Here is a 22,624-nt window from a genome sequence, read left to right as displayed (position 1 = left end):
ATCACACTACTGATGCTGCTCCTGGTCGGCAATGAATGCTATTTTGCCAAATCTAATGATCACCTCTCTATTTTCATTTCATTGGATTTATTGGCAGCATTTGACATAGCTGAATACTCCACCATCTTTTTTTTTTTTAAAGAAACATAACCTTTCAACATCCAGATCACAAGTGAAGAGCTTGTTTCTTAATAGAAGCAGAAATGTTTCATCCATACTAAAGTCAATGGAGGCCTCACGTTAGAGTGCCAAGGGAAAATAAGTGAGTTGCAAAAGATTACATACACATATAATTTTGATTAAGCTCAAAAATAAGCAAAATGAATCACTGTTTAGAAATACATACAGTTCTGAAAGCTATGAGAAAAAGTATGAGGATGATATAAACACACAGTCCAGAATAGTGGTTACATATAGTGAAGCATGACACGGTAAGAATATATTGGTAATTTTATAGCATTTAAGCTGAATGGTGGGTTTCTAAGCGTTCATTTTATTGTTATGCTTTGTAATGAGAAAGTAGCTTAAACTAGGATAGTCAGAGTAGCAATGGAAAGAATGAATGCATTTTGAATATGTTTTAGAAGAGTCGACTGCTGGTATGAGGGGATAGGAGAAAGGGAGAAGTTAAGGATGATTTCTGCATTTTTGACTTGAGTAGCTAGGAAGATGGTAGTGTCAATTACCATGACAGGAAAGATTGAAACAGAGGCATTTTGGAAACATTTTGCTTTGGAGAAAAAAATAAAAGTGTCTGTTTAGGCTATGTGAGGTTTAGAATGTCTGTTGACATCTAAGTGAAGATATGGAATAGGTGATTGGAACACACACCTGAAGTTCCGGAAAGAGTCCAGGACAGAAACTATATTCTGTCTTTCTCTCTCTCTCTTTACCTACCTATCTCATTTTAGAGCCATGAGACTGAATGAGGTCAGCTGGGAAAAGAAGGGGGTCCAATATAAAGCCCTACAGATTGAGAGTAAAAAGAGAAAGAAGGCCAGCAAAAGAGACAAAGAAGAACTAACCAACATGGTAGAGTAAAAACCAGGAACAAGGGATTTCACAGAATTCAAGAGAATCAAGTACTTCCAGGAGGAAATAGCTCTTTTCTTCTACTGCAATAACCTTGGAGACCACATGTTCCAGATGGAGGAAGGTCACAAGATTCCCTTTGGACTTTGCAGGTTTTTCTTGGTGTCATCTCTTCCAGGAATCTTTCCCTGATGTTCCAAGATAGACTATAAGCTCTTGAGTGTGAGGATCTGACTGGTTATCATTATGTCTGAGCACCTGGCATAGTTCCTGATATACACACATTCCTCACAGGTCATCCAGAGAAGTATTTTTTGCCCCCAGTGGTTTCTTTTGGAGGGCTTCATGGAAAACATTTCTTCCCATTTGGGTGATCACTACCTTGTCAAATAGTTAAGCTCAGGCATTTACTTCTTCCAGGATACGTGTTGGGCTTAGAAGAGACCACAAGAAGAAGAAAAAAGGGTAGGGACACTCACTGGATCTAAAACATAACATTTTCCCTCTAATGAAAATGTTTGTAGGTAAATCCCTTTAAGAAGGTAAAGAACTATTCATTCTCATTTCCTGAAGCCTTAGGCAAAAAGATGCAAGTGTAATAGTTTCAAGTTTAGCTAGTTTAGGAGTCAGCAAACTATGGTCCATGGACTAAATCTGGCTGATTCCTTATTCCCTGTTTTGGTATAGCCAGTGAACTAATAATAATGGTTTTCACATTTTTAAATGGTTGAAAATAAGTCAAAAGAAGAATCATTTTTAGTGACATGAAAATTTTATAAAATTCAATTTTCAGTGTGCAGAAATAAAATTTTGGACACAGCTTTGTCTATGTATTTGTATACTGTCAATGGCTGCTTGCCTGTGATAACAGTAGATTTTAGTAGTTGTGACAAAAGTCATATGGTCTGCAAAGCTGAAAATATTTACTATATGGACCTTTATAGCAAATGTTTGCTGACTCCTAAGCTAGACTTATCATCTTGCTTGCTAATTAAGATGGTAAAATAACCTCTAGTATTTAATTGTTCACACCTAACCTATCCTAGCAATAGTTCAAAATCACAAATGAATGAATTGTCTAGCTTCTTAACGTGAACATGGGTGGCTGCAGCTGGTAGCCTTGAATTTTCTCCCTCTTTGGGATCTCTCACCAATCACCTATGCCATCACCACAGTGGGGGAGGACTCCTCCTTTGCTGCTCTGGCACTAGTATGCGCATTTAACACTTCCTTTATTAATTGTCCACAGTCACATTTAGCAAGACCAAACATATAAATAAGACTGGAAAATGGTGAATGAACAGACAGAAACACCTAATTGATAGATAATGCAGCTCTAAGGAATGGCTCATTCATCTTTATTTTGGAGTCTCCTCCTGGGCATTCAAAATGATGAGGGAGTGCCTTTCCCCCAACATCTGGGCATATTCTCAGGCAAGTTTGGACACAATGCAGCCCAAATTCAGACTGTTTTCCCACTAGAAGTAAAATATGATTGCTTGTTTCCCAGTATCAGGCCCACTGATGGTTACTGATTGCTGGACTGTCCTCCTAAACATAAGAAAATTATCTCTTTCCTACCACTCCTTACTTAGTGGTCATTTTAAAAATGTTTTTCATGGAGGACCATGAAAAGAGTTGAATTTAATGACATGGGAAAGGGCCATATGGAGTGAATAATACCCTCATTCTCTGCTGGAGTGCTATAAATAACTGTGCCCAATCCACCAGGAGATAACATATTGCTCTGTTTTGAGTAGCCAAGGCTGCAAAGAAAAAGCTCTATCATAAGATCATTCAGTTTTAGACAGTAACTAAAAAAAAAAAAAGAAAAAAAACTTACTAGTATTTTTTTTTAAATGCCAAGTTATATATGCGTACACATCTCAGGGGTTAAAAGGAAGAAGTGTTAAAAAAAATTCACACCTTTTAGGTTTACATCAGTTGGTGTTTCATACAGAAACTGATGACAGGAACAGCGGTAAGAGGTGAAACCGTGAAGCTTAGAGTAAGAGAAAAGAGATCCTACAACAACCGCAGAGAGATCAAACACAAAAAAGGGAGATTCAGACACTGAAAGGAAACCAGCAGAGCTTGGTAGCGTGGTGTATCTCAGAGAATGGGTTTCTCTCTTTATGAATGTTTGCAATTACTCTGAATAAGCCAGCTTCCTTGGTTCAATTCATAACCATAACAAGTTCATAACCGTAACAAGTTGCTGCACTCATTGTTATGATGGTGGTTTATTTTATAGGATATGAGAAAGCTACCATCCTGCCTTGATGGGTTTTTAATGCAACAGATAAACACTTCAAAAAAAAAAAAGAAAGAAAGAAAAACCTTTTCACACATCTCTAAATGGGTCATTATCAAGTGTGAGTAAAAATGACAAGAATTTACAAGCACAGAGTTTCCCTAGTTTATACTTTAGCTTAATGTGATATAACTTAAAAATTTTCAGCCTATTTACTACCTTGGACTTAGACATAAAATATGGCCCATTTCCAAGAATTTTATCTGTACTATGTATAAATAAAGTCTAAAAATCCATGAGGTATTTTTTAAATGCATTACTTTGACATTGTAATAAAAGGATAATAAGAGTAAGCTCCGGATTATAAAAATGACACACATTTAAATGAGAAAAAGTGGTTCAACATTAATTTAAGAGATTTTTATCATAAAATGAGAGGAATAAATTATAATTTGCTGTATGAATTCATTTAAAAATATTTTTTTAAATAGTGAAATGCAATTATTGTTAGAAGAAAGGAGGAGTATACAATTATTCTACAATTTATATATTATTTATTTTATTAATAGTTTACATCCTTGAAAGTCACTGGAGTATCACTGATAAGTGTCATCAGCTACCAAAAATAACTAGTAGCTCACAGAAAATGAATGTAACTTAATCATTAGGTTAGTTTACATGCACACTTATCTTTAAGTTTCACAAATAAGGATTTAGCTTTTCTGACATTAATGCTTCAAAATCTCCAGATAATAAAGCAACGGATTATATGTCAATTATTTTTCCTCTGAAACAAATTTTCATAAATTATGAAGCTGTATACTGTATCACTAACTGAGTGCTTTTGAAAACTAATATTCAGATGGTTATTTCTTATGTCTCCAAAGATTTAGTATTGTCATAAAGTTCATATAAGCATTTTTGCTTTTTCGATTATACTTCAATAAAATTGTCTTCCCAATAATTACCAAAAAGAAAAGTCCATCAGACTTAAAAATATATTTGATCTCCTCTTTATAGCTATGGGCAGTCTAGTGGTACTCATGTGAGCCGTGAGTATCAAAGGTTTGAAGAAGTGCAGTGCTGTAACATTTGGAGGAGAGAAGATTGCCAGATGTTAAACTTTATTTTAAAATGTTGTCTCCAGAGTCTACTTTTTTTCAAGCTTTTAGTATGGCTTATAAAGCCATATTAATTTTCACAGAATCCAAAGGGTAAAATGTATCAAGGTTTAATGATAAAGGAATGAAATTAATTACTGGTTGCAGCTTTGTGGAATAAGAGAAAGTAACTGAGAAAGTAAGTGAAATAGAAATAAGAGATATAATCAAACATTACTGAGGCATAAACTTGTAACCAGCATGATAACGTGTGGCAAACAGGAGTAGGACTTACCTAATGTTAAAAAATTTTTAGCAATATAAACATATCTCCCTGGACAGCTTCAATACTTAAGTCAGTGTCAAAATGAGCTTGTTAATTAATGCACTCATACTTTTTGATTCAGTATCAGTACTTTAGAGATTCTATTCCAAGGAAATCATTACATCTTCCTCTCTCTCTCCTGTCTTTCCTCTGCTCTATCCACCTCCCTCCCCTCCATTTTTTTTTTAGACACATACCTTCTTCTGGTGTTTGTGCTCTCAATGATTCACTCCAGTCACTCCAACTACCTTTATAAAGATGTAACTTAGAGGAAATCTGAAATTCATATTCTGTAAAGGGTTTCAGATCCAGCAAATCATGTCTTCCTTTGGCATTTGTGGCATTAACCTTGAATCCAACAAGATTTTAAAAAGTGCCTGTTAATATTAAATTAATTTAAATAAAGGTAGGAAAATCAGACCAGATAACGCTTTTTACTTTTCAAATCTGTCATTCAATAAGAAGAAATATCAGTGACTGGGTTACTGAATACACGTGATGTTAATCTGAAACAATACCTTCTCATTAATAAAACAAAAAACTCCTGGGTCTAAGAATCATCTATATGGATTCCAAGGCGGATCCTGAAACCAACTGAAAAACAAGATTGAAAACTACCAGTTTTCAAAAGGGCCTTGAAGAAGCTTGTTTCTACACTAGAGATTATTCTTTATTTGGTTACAACTAGGATGTGATGAATGTTTTAACATAGACATAAAACTGGTTCCAAACAGAAAAATTTAATTATATAAGAAAATTATATAGGAAAAATTATAGGTGAAAAATTTAATTATTATACCTCTCTGCATGTGGAACTGATCCTTTGTTATTATTATAAGCCATTATATTTTACAAAAATACTGGAAGGAATTATAATCTTACATTTTTTATTGTAAAAAATTTAATGTTTAGGGAAATTCCTGGTGGTTCAGTGGTTAGGGCTCTGTGTTTTCACTGCTGAGGGCCTGGGCTCAATCCCTGGTGGGGGAACTAAGATCCCACAAGCCATGTGGCATGGCAAAAAAAAAAAATAATAATAATAATGTTTACTATTACACCAAAGTGTGAAGCTTTTTCTTTGGAATATTCAATTCAGATAAGCCCCTCTTTGAACATTCCCTAATATTTCTCTTTCCAGTATGTTAAAAAAAAGTACTAAAAAGTAATAATGGAAGTAATAATGGGGTAGGGGGTAAAATAACAAGGAAAATGACTCACTAGAAATAAATTGTAGAAAATTAATGTGGATTTACAGAAGCCTGTGGCTTAAAAAATTTCGGAATCAGTGATCAAATTTTAAGATATTTCTTAATAAACAGAAGTGTAAGTGACTGGCATGTCTCAAATGAGTATGTGTACTTTTGGGCTAAATATTCTTAAACTCCATATTTTGCTGGTATGAAAAGAGAGATCTGGGCATTGCTACTAAGAACCCCTCCCTGGTTTCCCCTTCACTCTAGAGACCATTACCATATTCCAGGACCTGCTGTTAATGGGCCGATATCTGAGTCGATTAAGCAGCACCAGCCCCTCATCTCTCCACTGAAGGGTACACCTGCTCACGGAAGCGTTTACAAATTTGATTCTGATGTCCCACGGAGGAAGAGGTCTCACTGGTAACCAGGACAAAAAAAAAGTGTGATTCAGGCTCCATAATTGGAAATTGTCTTATGTATTGACATGGGCTTATAAAGAGTTGAACAAATCTCATTTCTAAGATGCATGGCCACTAAACTTGGTGAAATAGACAAGAGAGTAGCCCCTGGCTTTTAGAAAGAAGAAAAAGTTGGATTCATTTCTAAATCATTAAAGTAATTCCCTTTAATCTACCCTCATTTTTACTAGATAAACTATGATGAACATCAGTAATAATTTTGATTCCATTTAATTCAATGATTTAAAGAAAACCAATGTGCCAAAACCCAGGAGTTCCAGTGGCTGAGAAGGTAGAGGTGTGGTTAGTGGTGATCACCTCAGAAGGAGAAGAAATATTGGTAGGAAAAGCCATAGGAAAGAGAGCAACAGAGGAATAGAAGAGAAGAATAAGAGGGAAAGAAGGTGGCTAGAGATGATCAATGTAAAGAGATGGAAGGTAGAACGGGCAGAACTTTGATAGGAAAATGTAGAGTGGATACCGAAGTTCAGACTCACAGTTAGCAGTATGTGTGCAAAGAGGTGCTTTGGGAAGAGAGAAGAGAGACACATAGGCCTTCAGGCCTGAAGCCCAGTCCTACATGGGATGTTCAGACCTTGGGAATGCCTGGGATTGGCCTCTGATTCAACTGGGCCAGCCAATTACATTTGCTCAGAAATGTGCTGGGACTGGCTCACTCCAGCTCCCAAGCTGATGAAAGGGGTGGAGGTAGGTATTCTCTGAGGAAGATGGATTGGTACAATGATACACTTTCTTTATAGGTGGCACCTGGCTGCTCTAGCCCTGCAGGCCCATATGCAGCCTATCTCAGAACAATGGAGTAGCCATGGGGGTGAAAAGACACCTGAATAACCTCACATGACCCTTGCCTCAGTCAGATGATATCACTGGCAGCCAGTGCCTTCATGGGATTTGAGGCCAGGGGGCTCTTATTTCTCCAACAGAGAGAATAATGTTCAATATCCCATTTTGAACATCTCTCTATAGCTCTAGAGACATACATCCTTTTGCTTGCATCAAAGAAACATCTATCCTTTGCCTATGCCTACTGGCCACTTTCGATGAACCACTGTCCCTTTTGAAACAATCACACATAGAACATTCAAGTGATTTTAAAAATAATATTCACGTGCTAAAGATCGACACCTACAAAAAGTGAAATAATATATACCTATGTCCAACGATGTGAATGAGGATGGAAATGAAGAAGCACTCCCAAGACTATTGATAGCAGTAACCTTGGCTGTGTAACTAGATTCAGGTGATTCAGGGGGTAGGTTAATTCCAAGGTCCAAATGATCACAATAGGGATCATTACATTGTTTCTGCCAAGTTAAATTTTTTGGTCCATTTAACCTGTAAATGAAAGACGATTGTGTTTAGCAAGATACTTTATGTGCTGTTGCCTTCTTAGCACAAAGGAACAAAATGTTCATATATTTAAAATTCCTCAGATTTTTAAGGTCAGTTTTACTACTAGGGGATACACAATGGGAATATTTGTATTCTGTGGTCATAAATAGGAACATACTTCACCCCTCTCTTTTTTTGGTAGGACTGAGACTTTTTGACATTCGTATGGATGAGTAATCATCTCCACACTCTCTGAATTCCCAAAACCCTGGCTGACATCTTAGCTCCTTAGGACAGATCCAATCATCCAAAGGATCCATGGCCACATTGGCATTTACTGCACAGAAATGCCAGATGCTAGTACAGACCAGAACCCTGAGCCCCACTGCCTTTTCCTTATCTACTACTCACTTAGGCATAGTGCTATGAGCAGGATCTTTGGAGAGGATTACAGAATCAACTCCAAGGAAAAGAATCTCCCAGACTCTTTCTTTTTGTGAACTCTCAGGTCAGGTAAAGGTGCTTTAAAAAGAAACTCCTCCAAGGCTAATGGAAAGCTACCACAAAAAAAGAGTCTATTTATAGACTCTAAGAGTCTATACCATGACCCTAAGAGTCCACAACTGCAGAAAAGGGAAGGGATATAATGCAGCCAGTTTAATCCTATAGAGCAGGGAAGAACGTCTACAACGTGGGCCTTGGATGCCCTGAAGAGAATTCTGAGTTAGTCACACTTTAGATGAATAAACCAGTTTTACTTGATGAACACTAGAATTTTTTTTAAAGTATCTAATTATCTAGAGGTGTTTATTGCTTCTTCTCTCTGGTGAAACTAGAACTGTTCAATACTTCCAAACGTCATCTAAGCGAAGACCTACCAAAAAAGCTGCAAAAATAAAGTCTCACTCACTGTAAAGTATAGGCAGTATACAGGTGGGTGTCTTGTCCTCTATCCCAGGTGCAGCCGACGGTCCCACGTTCTCCCTTCTGTATACAAGATAAGTTTTGAGGCTGTTCTGGAACAACTTTAAAAATAAATAACAAAACCACCTATTTTAAATAGCACACAGGTGATACTTCAGTTACATTGTTATTATTTGTCAACAAGATAACAATACTTCCCCTATGTCTCCTATACCCAGAGGAGTTGGGAGCTATTTCAGATCCCATGAAGTTCAAATTTGCCTCCTAGGCATGAATTTCTTCTAATAACAATGGCAATAATAGTGAACATGGATCAAACAATTATTATATGCCAAGTCCTATGCTCAGTGTTTTATGTGTGATTTTTCTCAATTGGAAATCATAGCAGCTACATCAAGTACCTACTATTATTATCCTCATTTTATCAAAGAAGAAACTAAGACTTAGAGATGAAGTATCTTGCCCAAGATTACAAAACGATGAAGTGGCAGAATCAGGTCTCCAGCCCAGGAGTGAATGACTTGAATCCAAGCCTTTCACCACCATATTTTACTGTTCACCCTGACAGGTGAACATCCAGTGCTAGCTCCATTACCCCAGGTGATGATGAGTTTACTTTTTTAGAATGAAGCCCATTCAAATATTAGAAACGTTTAAAACTGAGGGGCTTTCTTTCTCCATTGACCTGAGATTTTTTTTGTGTGTGTGTGTGGTATGCGGGCCTCTCACTGTTGTGGCCTCTCCCGCTGCGGAGCACAGGCTCCGGACGCGCCCGCTCAGCAGCCATGGCTCACGGGCCCAGCCGCTCCGCGGCATGTGGGATCCTCCCAGACCGGGGCACGAACCCGCGTCCCCTGCATCGGCAGGCAGACTCTCAACCACTGCGCCACCAGGGAAGCCTGACCTGAGATTTGTTGCCAAGGCACTTTTATCCACTGGCCCTTAGTCATGTCTTCCTGGGCTGTACCACATAAATCTAATTTCTGCAGCATCATTTGGAGCACTTAATGAACTTGTATAAATTAATTCTTTATGTACACAGACATTAAGAACCTTCCATGGGCTAGGCAGTGTTAGCTGTGGAAATGCAAAGGTGAACAAGGCAGGCATGGTCCCTTCTATCATAAGGTGTGTATTTTTAAATGAAGCCATTTTATAGTCAAAGACAGAACTCAAAGCTAGGAGTTTCTCAGATTTAATGGAGATAAGAGAAAATACTCTGTTACTGGGTCATCTCATTCTACCCTAATACTGAGACCCAGATGTAGACAGAGGCTTCCTTTGGGTGAGATAAAACAAGGGTACCACCAAAGCCCTAGACACTGTCTGCTCAGAAAAAAAAAAAAGCTGTAATTGATGGAATAAAAGCTTTTTTTGTCCTTAGCACACACCATAGATCTGGGGACAGTAACTACCCACTGTGTGATCTTGCCCAGATGAGCTTCTCAGAGCTTCAGTTTCTTCATCTATAAAGTGAGTATAACAATATGTAGCTCATAGAGTTTTGTTTAATGGAATAATAAACTCTTTCTTTTCCTCGGATAATAGACTCATATGTGTATATATATATATATACATATATACATGTATACATTTATATGTATACTTTATACATCTGTATATACAACCATTTATGACTAATGCTATGTTAACTTTTCTTTTTTTTTTTTTTTTTTTTTTGCGGTACGCGGGCCTCTCACTGTTGTGGCCTCTCCCGTTGCGGAGCACAGGCTCCGGACGCGCAGGCTCAGCAGCCATGGCTCACGGGCCCAGCCGCTCCACGGCATGTGGGATCTTCCCAGACCGGGTCACGAACCCGTGTCCCCTGCATCGGCAGGTGGACTCTCAACCACTGCGCCACCAGGGAAGCCCCTATGTTAACTTTTCATTTTATGTACAACTTCTTGTTTATCTTGGAGGTAGTCATTTTCTTGTTTTTCCATTTGTTTAGTTTCCTTATTATTAATATAATTCCAAACTTTCAAGTCAATTATCTGAATCACTGTTCAACATACTCAGAAGCACTGAGAATTCTACTAGTTTCATCTGCTTGGAGACCAGTTTCCTGGAGCCTTGTGAACTTTCCAGTAAGATGGGTTTGCCTCTATGCCTGTACACAGCTATCTTTGTGGAACTGCCAGCTCTCAGTGTCCTGGAAATTCCTTCTCTTTTTTTCCCTGTGTTGGATCTCCTGTTTCTTAGATCCAATGCTTTCTTCTTTCTTGATTTAATTACTTGTGTTGGTGGAGTATATCCTCCAGTAGTTCCCTGGGAAAGGTTGCAGGAGAGGAAATACTTTGAACATGGCTAAAAATGTCATTATTCTACCCTCACACTTGACTGATACTTTGGCTGAGTATAGTCTGTGCTTAATGGGGTCTCTTTTCTTTCATTCTTATGGATTCTCAAAGAGTTCATAACTTCTGGGAACTTGTAGTTTTTATTTTGGGAAACATTTTAGAATTATTTCTCTGATAATTCTTATCTGTTTTTTCTTTCTAAAAATCCCTAGTTTCATAGGTTGGACTTTCTTCTCTAATTTTGTATTTTATCTCCTATATTTTAAAACTCTTGGTCCTTTTGCTCTAATATGAGGAAAAAAACCTCCTCAGTTTACATTTCTTCCCTCCTATTGAGTTTTTCATTTGCACTTATTTTTTTGGGGGGGATGTTTTTTATTCTCTGAATATTTCCTTTTTATAGCATCCTATTTTTGTTCTACATGCAATATTTGCTGTTAATTCCTAAGTGTATCAAGGTTAGATTTTGTTTCTTAACATTTCTTCTCCCTGAATACATCTGTTTCTTCCACTTTGCTTCGATGCTTTGTTCCACGTTTGTTTTGGTTTCTGTTCTCCATGTTAGGCATTTTCCTCAGATTCTTGTTTTTGTTTTGTTTTGTTTTACTTTTTTTTTTTTTTTTTTTTTTGGCCACCCTGTGTGGCTTGTGGGATCTTAGTTCCCCAACCAGGGACTGAACCCAGGCCCTTGGCAGTGAAAGCGCTGAGTCCTAACCACTGGGCCACCAGGGAATTCCCGGATTCTTGTATTTTTACTCATATATAGGAGGAGGAACGCTACATTATAGATTGGAGCTCTGCGGGTATGTCAGTTGAGGGACATTTGTTGACTCTGGGTGTCACTCCAGGGTGATCTGACTAGGGTTTCTTAGGAACCTCTATTGCAAATAATTTTAGACATTTCCTCTTAGCCTGGTCTGATTTCCAGAAAAGGATTTTCTAATCTGCCAGGAGGAGGGTACAGGTCTGAAGGGAGCTATATGCCAACGTCCTTTTCATCCTTCTGTTTTTCAGCACGTACTACCAATCTCAACTGAATGGGCTGAAACTAGCTCAGTGGCCCTCTGATACCAGGTCTCCAGGGCTATGCCAGTGTAGAAAAGCAGCAAGTAACTGGGTACATGAAATTGGGAAGGGAATCTGAGAATCTGTTTTTTAAATAGATTTTTCAATTAAAGTCTCCCATTTTTATTCCCACTGCTACCCTCACTCCCAGCAGTACATGGTATCACCAATTTCTGTCTGTCTGGGGTGGGAGCTTCTGCATTAAATCAGGTTGCATCTTGAAGTTTCTCACTGCCAGCTGTAGGCTAAGCCAGTTATCACTGGCCCACCTGTTTTCCAGCTTCCAAAACTTTGTTGCTGTGTCTCCCCTCCCATTTCTTTTGTCCTTTAGGGTTTGTGCCTCTAGAAAACTTTTTTTTTTTTACTGCATCTTGGCTTTATTTCACAAGGAATGAAAGTAAATGCATGTGTTCAAACCAGCATCATTACCCTAACGCTTCATACAGTCTTTTGATGACCAAATGAGATAAAGTACCTGGCACTTTTGCTTAATGAAAAAGTTACTCACCCTCACCTTTACTCCTAAAGGTTTGCAGAGCATCTCACTTTAAAGACCACAGCTCTTACCCACAAATCAAGTCAACTTTCTCAGTGTGAGTTCCCTGGACCATGAAATCAAGGTGTCTACTTCAGCCCAGGACTTGGTTTGGGCAGAGACTGTCTGTTCCAGGAGAAACCAGATGTGATTCTCTTCAATACAAATATATAATAGCCGATGCTAAGGAAAGGTCAGAAATCAAAGTCTCTGAAAATTAAAATGGTTTACCATGTAATGAATTGTTATGCATATTATGCTTATTATTTTTAAAAGCCCTACTTACTATGTGAAATAAAAGGTCTTAGAAAAACAGCTTTCAGAAATATCAACAGCTAAACATATATTGAAAACAACTAAGCAAGGATCTATTGTCTTTCCTTTATTTCCTTGATTGTCCAAATAGTTTGTGGCCCAATCCTCTGAGGTTAGGTAGAGCACTGGTTGTTTAGTTACCGCACAATTTGGATGAGCTCCGGGCAGCAGAGCAGCACAAGCCCAGGAAGGGGCCAGAAAGAGAAGGCTTAAAGGCCATTTACCCATTCCCAGTTCTGAAGAACCAGTCAACTTTATGACAGGCCCACTCAGAGTATGCAATGGCACTATGGGCTACTGCTTATCACAAAAAAGAAAATGGGCTGCTCACTCCCTCACTAGATAGGTTTAAGCTTACTACACTGGGTGTAACCAACATTCATTGTATCTTTTCTTGGAATGACTAGCTATACTCAGAAAAAGGTGTTGCTTCCAGTCAGTTCTTCACCTCAAAGGTGCTAAACTTGTTCAAAGAGCAGCCATTTGATAGTGTGGTTACCACCTGAGCACGTTGCACAAGCAACATTCCAGCAGCATTGCCCAACTGAGCTGCACTGGGGCAGATACTCCTCACCATCTCCCTAGATCTCCTGATGCTGCAAACTGTCACAGATGCATCCACAACCTCTGGATGGAAAAGTAAACAGATGAAAAGGGGTTGCATCACTCTCATGCACCTGAGCAAAGATAGGAAATGGAATGGAATGGCTTAAGGACATCTGCAAAGATACTGACTTTCAAGGCCATTGTTAGCCCCCTAAAAAAGAAGAAAACACCTGCAGCACTGTGGACACCTGGAACTGACATCACAGGGCTGAGAATGTCTGATACCAATATGGTATGTTGGTCTGTAAGATGGTGAATTACCTGGATGAAATATTCAGGTGTTCTGAGGACAAGGGAGGTGAGGACTAATGGTGTTTTTAAGAAAAAAATTTCATTTTGTCTATAACCAATGCTTATACTTCCTTTCAAGTGAAACATGCTCAGCGCTCAGCATGCTGCACACACGAAGAAAAGAGTAAAACCGATGGAACTGCAACCCTAGCGCTTATCACTTAAGTGCCTCCTATGTGACCGGTACTAGATTAAGCACTTTGCATACAAGGTGTCATCTAATCACTACAACCATCTTATGAGGTAGGTGTTAGTATCTTCATCACACAGATGGAGAAACTGAGGATCAGAGAATTGAAAATGTCTAAGAGTCCACTGCTAGTGGCAGTGTTGAGATTCAAAGCCAGGGCACCTTTTCCTATACCACAAGCTATCAGAGCTGAGAGTACATGACCCATAAGTGGTGTGAACAGGAGCCCCTGATCTGGAAGAGGAGCACAGGACCTAGTTTATGCCTCCGTACCCACAGCTGATTTGCTTCGATGTTTGCTTGGTGTCCTGCTCAATGCTTGTGGTTGACCTCCAGGAAGACCTCCTGGTACCGACCACCTCCTTATAGGTCACAGAGAAGAGGATGGAAGCCTCTTCCCTAGAAGAGGGAAAGAGACTCTTTCTATCCTGAAGAGTCTCATTGAGCTCTATATCACTCTTTTCATGAGAGGGACCCTGTCCTTGCATCTTGGTCAGTCAGCCTACTGCAGCAGTTCCTCCCACTCTTCTTATGCCTCCCACCCACCCCTTCGGAGCTTCCCTGGATCCACAGAGGCACAGAGTGCCGTGGGATCGCTCAGGGCCTATGTATGCTCACTGGCTTGTTGGGCTGGGCCTTTAAGGCTGCAGGCTGCAGGAAGGTGTGCTGTTGGCTCACCCTGTGCACTGTGGCTCAGGCTGCAGACGCCAACTCTGACATCTTAGTTCTTACTCCCCACGGCTGCGTGGAGGGACCCACAGTGCAAGCCAGCAGTGGCCGGGGGCGGGGGAGTTGGTGCTCTGTGGGTGAACTTGGACCGATGGCAGACTGCTAATTCTTTCACGTGTCACTCTATTTCTATAGGTTCTTTCTGGGGATGTCGCTAGTGACCAGGAAACCAGCTGTATCTTCTGTTGATGCCGAGGCCAGCTCAGTAACTTAACCCCCTCGTGTTTGCTCTGCTGCTTTCCTAGTTCACTCCCTCACTCCTGCTTCTCTAGAACTGTACAACTCCTCTCCCCCCATGAAGTCTTAGCACGTCAGTTTTGTCTCAGGCAGTTTTCTAGAAAACCCAGGAAAAGATACTAAGTATGATGATAGTTCTCTCTTAACCTCTGCTAAGTCTGATAACCAGCGGTCAGGAGTGAGGTGGATGGAAGAACGATTTTTTGTGCATTAAGTCAGAGAGAGGAAAAGTGCTCAGCCTTGGGTATCCACCTGGGCTGCATAAGTCAAAAGAGACATCTCTCTTCTTTTTAGGGGGCAGTGGCTTTGAACAATTCTCATAAGTAAGGAGGCATGAAGACTCAGCTGTGGAGAGCCATTTTCCTGCCATTGGAGCCCAAGGGCAATAGGTAAATGGTCTTAATTTACCAAAATTAAGGCCAAAGGCCAAAAAGAGGAGAGAAAGAGAGAGGGGAGGAGAGGGGTGGAAAAGAGAGAAGAGGAGAAGGAAGAGGAGACTTACTAAATGTGGTTCCAGTTCTATTGATTTCTGGACTTCTTACATTGAGGTGCTCATGTTACTATCAAGATTAAACATATCTGGGACTTCCCTGGTGGCATAGTGGTTAAGAATCTGCCTGCCAATGCAGGGGACACAGTTTCGAGCCCTGGTCCGGGAAGATCCCACATGCCGCGGAGCAACTAAACCCGTGTGCCACAACTACTGAGCCCATGTGCCACAATTACTGGAGCCCACGTGCCTAGAGCCTGTGCTCCACAACAAGAGTAGCCACCGCAATGAGAAGCCCGCACATCACAACAAAGAGTAGCCCCCGCTCGCCACAACTAGACAAAACCTGCACGTAGCAACAAAGACCCAATGCAGCCATAAATAAATAAATTTATATTAAAAAAAGATTAAATATATCCTTGTGGTGGGAGAAGAAAGAACACTGTCTTCTACTAGGATTTCTGCTTAATCATGACAAATACCAGAAGATCACCAATTTTTAGGAACTCAGGATGGAATGCTCACCACCAACGGAGATCTCTGCCCCACATATTCGAATCTCGTCATTACTGCTACAGGCCAGTTTGCAGACAAACAGGGTTGTACCCAGGGGAAGACCTGTGACTTGCGAGCTGAGGGAGTGACCATGCTGAAAATAGATTCTTCTGTCAAACTTGTAGAGGATTAACTTGTTAAAACTGGAGAATTGCAAGCAGCCTTGTTTGGTCTTCAAAGAGCACGAAATGTTGACAGCTGACCCAAGTGAAATTACATGGGAAGGCTGCACAGTCACATCCCCTCTCTTGCACACATCTGCAATAAGACACACATCACACAAAAGACATAAGATGGCATATAAGAAACCCACTGCAAGATGGAGGGTTTGTGTAATTCCCCAAAGCTGGATAAAACTAACCCTGTCAAATGATGGAAATATACCTAAGTTTCATTGCTCTGGCTGTATTGGTGAAGCACAATGAGGAGAGAAGGCAACCGTATTAAAGTCTAACTGTATTTGAATTAAAATATACATCCTTGGGCTTCCCTGGTGGCGCATGTGGTTGAGTCCGCCTGCCGATGCAGGGGACACAGGTTCATGCCCCGGTCCAGGAGGATCCCACTTGCTGCGGAGCGGCTGGGCCCATGAACCATGGCCGCTGAGCCTGCGCGTCCGGAGCCTGTGCTCCGCAACGGGAGAGGCCACAACAGTGAGAGGCCCGCGTACTGCAAAAACAAAAAACAAAAAACAAAAAAAAATCCTTCTCAAAACAGTAATACTATAACCAGAACTATAAATAGGAAAGTGGTGAGAAAATAGTGTTGGAAGAACATTCAGGACCACAGTTCTAGGAAAAACCAATCTCTCTTATATGCAAATTATTCACCAGACTACTAAAAATTACTTCCCAGAATAAGTCACATTTGTTTCCATCCCCATTTATGATTTATAACACTTACTTCAATACTCATACCAAAATGATTAACAAGCTATTAGAAATGTTTAAAAGGCTATTACAAATGTTAAAGGGCAGATTTGGGAATAATTCCCTCTCTTGCTATATTAGAGGTATAAAGTATGTGTAATCTATTATTTTATAACAAAGAGAAAATATTTAGGGGCTCTGTATGTGTAGTTTGCATCAAGGATGGAAATTAGGTCTTACCATGATATTCCTTCAAGATGTAAGACCCTAGGTAGCATGAACCATTGTCCAATACAGCTAATACAAAATCACATGAGGGCCTCCCTGGTGGCGCAAGTGGTTGAGAGTCCGCCTGCCGATGCAGGGGATACGGGTTCGTGCCCCGGTCTGGGAGGATCCCATATGCCGCGGAGCGGCTGGGCCCGTGAGCCATGGCCGCTGAGCCTGCGCGTCTGGATCCTGCGCGTCCGGAGCCTGTGCTCCGCAACGGGGGAGGCCACAACAGTGAGAGGCCCGCATACCGCAAAAAAAAAAAAAAAAAAAAAAAAAAAAAAAAAAAAAAAAAAAATCACATGAATGTGTTCTTCTTTTAAAAAGAGTTCTCCAGGGCCTCCCTGGTGGCGCAGTGGTTGAGAGTCCGCCTGCCGATGCAGGGGATACGGGTTCGTGCCCCGGTCTGGGAGGATCCCATATGCCGCGGAGCGGCTGGGCCCGTGAGCCATGGCCTCTGGGCCTGCGCATCCGGAGCCTGTGCTCCGCAACGGGAGAGGCCACAACAGTGAGAGGCCCGCATACCGCAAAAAGAAAAAAAAAAAAAAGAGTTCTCCATATTATTTTCTATATGCCAGGTCCCACAATAAACTCTTAAAGAGAGGTCACTCTTACTCTCCAGGAGGTTTTGTATATGTAAATACGACAACTAATCAGAAATTAGCAGTTTTGGGTAGTACTCAGTACTGCTGATGAAAAAAAGAAAAAAACCTCAGAATTATAGACTCACCTTGAATTTTTAGATGTGATATAAAGCCTCCACTGAAAGCCTTTTTTGGTAATTATCAGATTGCTTGGATCAACTACCATAAACAAATTGGTAAAAAAGTTATTCAAATCAAATAAAGGAAATACTGAATTCTGAAAAGTTTCCATTTTTATTTTCAGAACTAAGTCTCTTTCTCTCTCTTATCTTACTTATATTTTTGTTTTCTGTTTCTTTGATCCTAATGGGCCAGAAAGTAAAAAATAAGATGCCAATAAGAACAGCGAAGAAAATGCCAGCCATTATTTTTTTAGCAGAGCTGAATCCATCCATGAATACCCTCTGTTAAAATGCACTATAATGTAAAACATTCATTCATGATGCCTAGCTTGATACCTAGTCATTTTGTTAAGAGGAAAAGATATCATTGGACTCTTAATCATTAGTATTAATGAAATAAAATACATATTAGTAACAGACATAGAACCAGACTTATCCACTTAAACTTGACAGAAGATTGACTACAAAAGACCAACTACCAGAACATTTACCACAAAGGCATATTTCATCTATAACTGAGAATTTAAACCAAACATCCCTCCACAGATTAGATTGCAGAAATATCTTACCTATTTTTGCTTTAACTAACAGCCACATGATGATAAAAATAAGTGCCAATGAGCACCCGTTAACTGTATGTGCCATGAACAGTCAACTCTGGAATACACCTCTGTATTTTTCCTTGTAAAAGAAGACAAATTCATTCATGTTAAATACATTCAGAAAATACCAGAACCAATACTATTCAGAGGGCTTAAAATGCCCTTTTAATTTTCTTCACATTGTTAAGATTTTTTTTTTTAATGAAGTTTACCTTTAAAACTAGTAAACTGAAAATCTTAGCCACCTCTAACCCCCGTGTCATTTAAGCTTCTTGGGGTCAGCAAAGGGTGGGGGAAGAGATCTGGCCTCTGGAGTCCTTTAGAACTGGTTTAAATACTTTGAGACTATTGGGCAAGTTATTTAACCTTCTGAGCTTCAGTCTCACACAAAACTTTTTTCTTCCAAACAGGGCTGCATCATCATAGTCAAACGCAGTCGTATGAAATTCCACGAGTAGTGAGAATTTCTTTCTTTCTTTTTAATTTTTAAAATTTAAAGTCTTTTACTGAATTTGTTACAATATTGCTTCTGTTTTATGTTTTGGTTTCTTGGCCGCAAGGCATGTGAGATCTTAGCTCCCTGACCAGAGATGGAACCCACACCCCCTGCTTTGGAAGGCGAAGTCTTAGCCACTGGGCCGCCAGGGAGGCGCCAGTAGTGAGAATTTCTGATCTAGTTATGTGCTTCTGGAAGTAACAGGAGATTAAAAAGTGGCTCATAACCACACACACCCCGCCCCCCCCCCCCACCAAGAATTTAGTAAAAGATTGATCTCTTTGGCAGTAAGAAAAGAATTCCAAGGGTTCTTAGGGGGCTGTTTGGGTTTCCTATAGAAGTTCAATTTGGTTTGTTTGCTTGTTTATTCATTATTTATTTATTTTACTGAGTATTTTTATCTTGAATGATTTGAAAAATACAAGCTGGTGATTTCTGTTTGTTTCCAAGTTTAAACTTAAGGAATGGCTTTAGCAAATCCCTAAATTCTATTAAAGGTGGGCCAGAAATTCATGAAGCAGGCTGAAAAGCTGTGTGATGTTGGGCCACTGGCAACCAGCCAATGCAAATGTTCACCTCGTATTCCCATACCTAGAAATGGGCCAGAACATGCTGGAGAGCCTCAGAAAAAATCACTTATTCATTCAACAGTGATGGCTACCTTTCATCTGCCAGGTACCGTGTTAAGTGCTAGAGATACAACAGTCCTGCCCTAGTGGGCTTCTAGAAAGTGTCCACTTGCTCTTTTTTTTTTTTTTTTTTTGCGGTACGAGGGCCTCTCACTGTTGTGGCCTCTCCCGTTGCGGAGCACAGGCTCCGGACGCGCAGGCTCAGCGGCCATGGCTCACGGGCCCAGCCGCTCCGTGGCATGTGGGATCTTCCCGGACCGGGGCAGGAACCCGTGTCCCCTGCATCGGCAGGCAGACGCTCAACCACTGCGCCACCAGGGAAGCCCCACTTGCTCTTTTGACTCCTCTGCACTAACCCAATCATCACTCAGGGAAGCCCCCAGATAATATCAGCATCTTTTCAATAGTCTTTGCTGGTGGCTCTTCCTCCTCCTCCTGACTGTTAAGTCTTGGAGGAACTCAGCGTACTCAAGACATTTTTGTCTCTATTTCTACTCTCTCCCGAGGGATCTTCTCTGGTCACCTGGCTCTAGATACCATCTGTATGCTAAAGACTCTCCGATGCTTATCTTCAACTCAGACATTGCTCTGAGCTCTAGTCTCCTACGTATGTCTCCTTGGCATCACTTCTTGGACATCTAAGAGGATGCTCAATAGTAACATGTTCAAGTTGAATTTTTGGTCTCCCTTCTCCAAACTGGTTCTTCCTCCAGCCTTTTCTACCTCCGTGAATAACATTTTTATCCCCTGAATTGCTCAAAAACCTAGACATCATCCTCGATTCCACCCTCTCTCTCATGCCCCACAGCCAAACCATCACTAAGTCCTGTCAATTTTATCTCCTGAATACATCATAGATCAGTCCCCTTCTCTCCATTTCTACCATCCTCACCCCAGTCCAAACCACTGTCCTCTCTCCCCTAGATGACTGCAGTAGCTCCTTAATGCGCCTCTCCATCCATCTTTGCCCCTTTCTAAGTCATTTTCACATAGCTGACTACCTTTTAAAAACATAAATCAGGGCTTCCCTGGTGGCGCAGTGGTTGAGAGTCCACCTGCTGATGCAGGGGACACGGGTTCGTGCCCTGGTCTGGGAAGATCCCACATGCTGTGGAGCGGCTGGGCCCGTGAGCCATGGCCACTGAGCCTGCGCGTCCGGAGCCTGTGCTCTGCAACGGGAGAGGCCACAACAGTGAGAGGCCCGCGTACCGCAAAAAAATCCAAAAACAAAACATAAATCGGATTATGTTACCTGCTTCATATCACCTCTGTTTAAAACCCATCAACAGGTCCCCATTGCTGTTAGAAAAAAAATCCCAAGTCCTTACCATACATGAATCTCTCAGCCACTGCATGGCTTCATGTCTCCTATCTTGCCACCATCATTTGCTCTACGTTTTTGCCTTGCCAGCTCTGCTTCATTCACACTGGTCTTCAGACTGTTCCTTGAACAAGACATGCCCCTTGCTGCTCCGGGGACTCTGCGCTTTTCATTTCCTCTGCTAGAATCCTCTTCCCCCGGCTCTTAGTGGCTGACTAGCTTACATCTTTCAGACCTCAGATCATGTGTCACTTCCTCAGAGAGCCCCTCCCTGACCACTCAGCCAAAGTGGTCTTGGCCATCTCCTTTCTACTCATCACGTTATTTACTTCACGATACAATCTGTAACTATCTTGTTTACTTATTTGATTGTCTTAGTTGTCATCTATCTTTGTGCTAGAATTTAAGCCACCATGAGAGCAGGAACATTGACTGTCTTGCTCACTGCCGTATGCGAGCACTTGGCATTGGGAAAGAGTACTCAATAAGTCTTTATTGAACGAGAGAAGGGAAGGAGGGATGGAGGGGCTATAGAAAATTCCCTATAAACGTCCCTGTGGTAGGCAGCATGATGGCCCACCAAAGATGTCCATGCCCTAATCCCCAGAACCTGTGAATATATTATGTTGCACGACAAAGGGACTTTGGAGATGTGACTAAAGTTAGGGACCTTGAGGGGAGGCGATTATCCTGGACACCCACATGGGCCCGATCTAATTATGCGAGTCCCTAAAAGTGGGTGAGGGAGGCAGAAGGGTCGGTCAGACAGCTGTAGAGCGAGGACTGTGCTGCTGCCTTTGAAGATGGAGGGAGGGGGTTATGGGCCAAGAGAAGTGGTGCCTCTGAAATCTGGAGATGATCCTCAGCTCACAGATACTGTAAAATGTATTCTCTGGGTCTTGGTTTAAAATGTTTGAGAAACACTGATCTAAATAGAAATCCAACAGTTTCGCTCTCTCTAAATCATGAAGGCCCAGGTCATGGCACACAATGGCTTCTGTGAGCTAATTCCTGTCTTCATTACCAGCCACATTCACCACTGTTGACACTATTGTCTAGTAACACGGAGCTGCACATCCCATGTCAGTACATGCTTCTGTGTCTTTGTTCATGCTATTCTCTTACCTTTCCACTGTTCTTAGACAGGCTAAGTCTTTTTTTTTTTTTTAAGTGAATGTTTTTTTTTTTTAATTTATTTAATTTATTTTTGGCTGTGTTGGGTCTTTGTGCTGCACCCAGGCTTTTCTCTAGTTGAGGCGAGCAGGGACTACTCTGCTCTGGTGCGCGGGCTTCTCACTGCGGTGGCTTCTCTTGTTGCAGAGCATGGGCTCTAGGTACGCGGTCTCTAGAGCGCAGGCTCAGTAGTTGTGGCGCACAGGCTTAGTTGCTCCGTGGCATGTGGGATCTTCCCGGACCAGGGCTTGAACCCGTGTCCCCTGAACTGGCAGGTGGATTCTTAACTACTGTGCCACCAGGGAAGCCCCAGATTGGCTAAGTCTTACTCATCCATCCCAACTCAGCTCAGGCACCTTCTATTCAGTCATTTATTCAACAAGTATGTATTTAGCCATTGCTATGTGCCAAGGACTTGGGAGAGAGTGGAGAAAAAGACAGACAAGGTTTTAGGTCTCATGGAACCAACATTCTGGAGAAGGTAGACAAAAGACAAATAAATAACAAACAGATACCTTCAGATAATGATGAAAGAATAAGAGA

At 40.9% G+C, this 22,624-nt stretch overlaps 1 protein-coding gene across 2 annotated transcripts in view; it reads right to left on the bottom strand.

Moving 5' to 3' along the window:
- Positions 1-18,505, bottom strand: part of IL12RB2 (interleukin 12 receptor subunit beta 2) — a 78,484-nt gene extending 59,979 nt beyond the window's left edge. For both annotated transcript variants that reach the window (XM_060084433.1, XM_060084443.1), the window contains exons 1-6: positions 18,430-18,505; positions 15,926-16,213; positions 8,629-8,743; positions 7,537-7,721; positions 6,182-6,324; positions 4,909-5,059 (exon numbers count right to left, since the gene is read on the bottom strand). In XM_060084433.1, the coding sequence (XP_059940416.1) occupies positions 4,909-5,059; positions 6,182-6,324; positions 7,537-7,721; positions 8,629-8,743; positions 15,926-16,213; positions 18,430-18,505 (958 nt within the window). The remainder of the gene's footprint in view (positions 1-4,908; positions 5,060-6,181; positions 6,325-7,536; positions 7,722-8,628; positions 8,744-15,925; positions 16,214-18,429) is intronic.
- Between the last annotated feature and the right edge of the window lie 4,119 nt (positions 18,506-22,624).

Source organism: Mesoplodon densirostris, chromosome 2, assembly GCF_025265405.1.
Source record: "Mesoplodon densirostris isolate mMesDen1 chromosome 2, mMesDen1 primary haplotype, whole genome shotgun sequence".
NCBI lineage: Eukaryota > Metazoa > Chordata > Mammalia > Artiodactyla > Ziphiidae > Mesoplodon > Mesoplodon densirostris.
The sequence above is the reverse complement of the archived record's forward strand: the minus strand, read 5'-3'. Positions and strand labels throughout refer to the sequence as shown.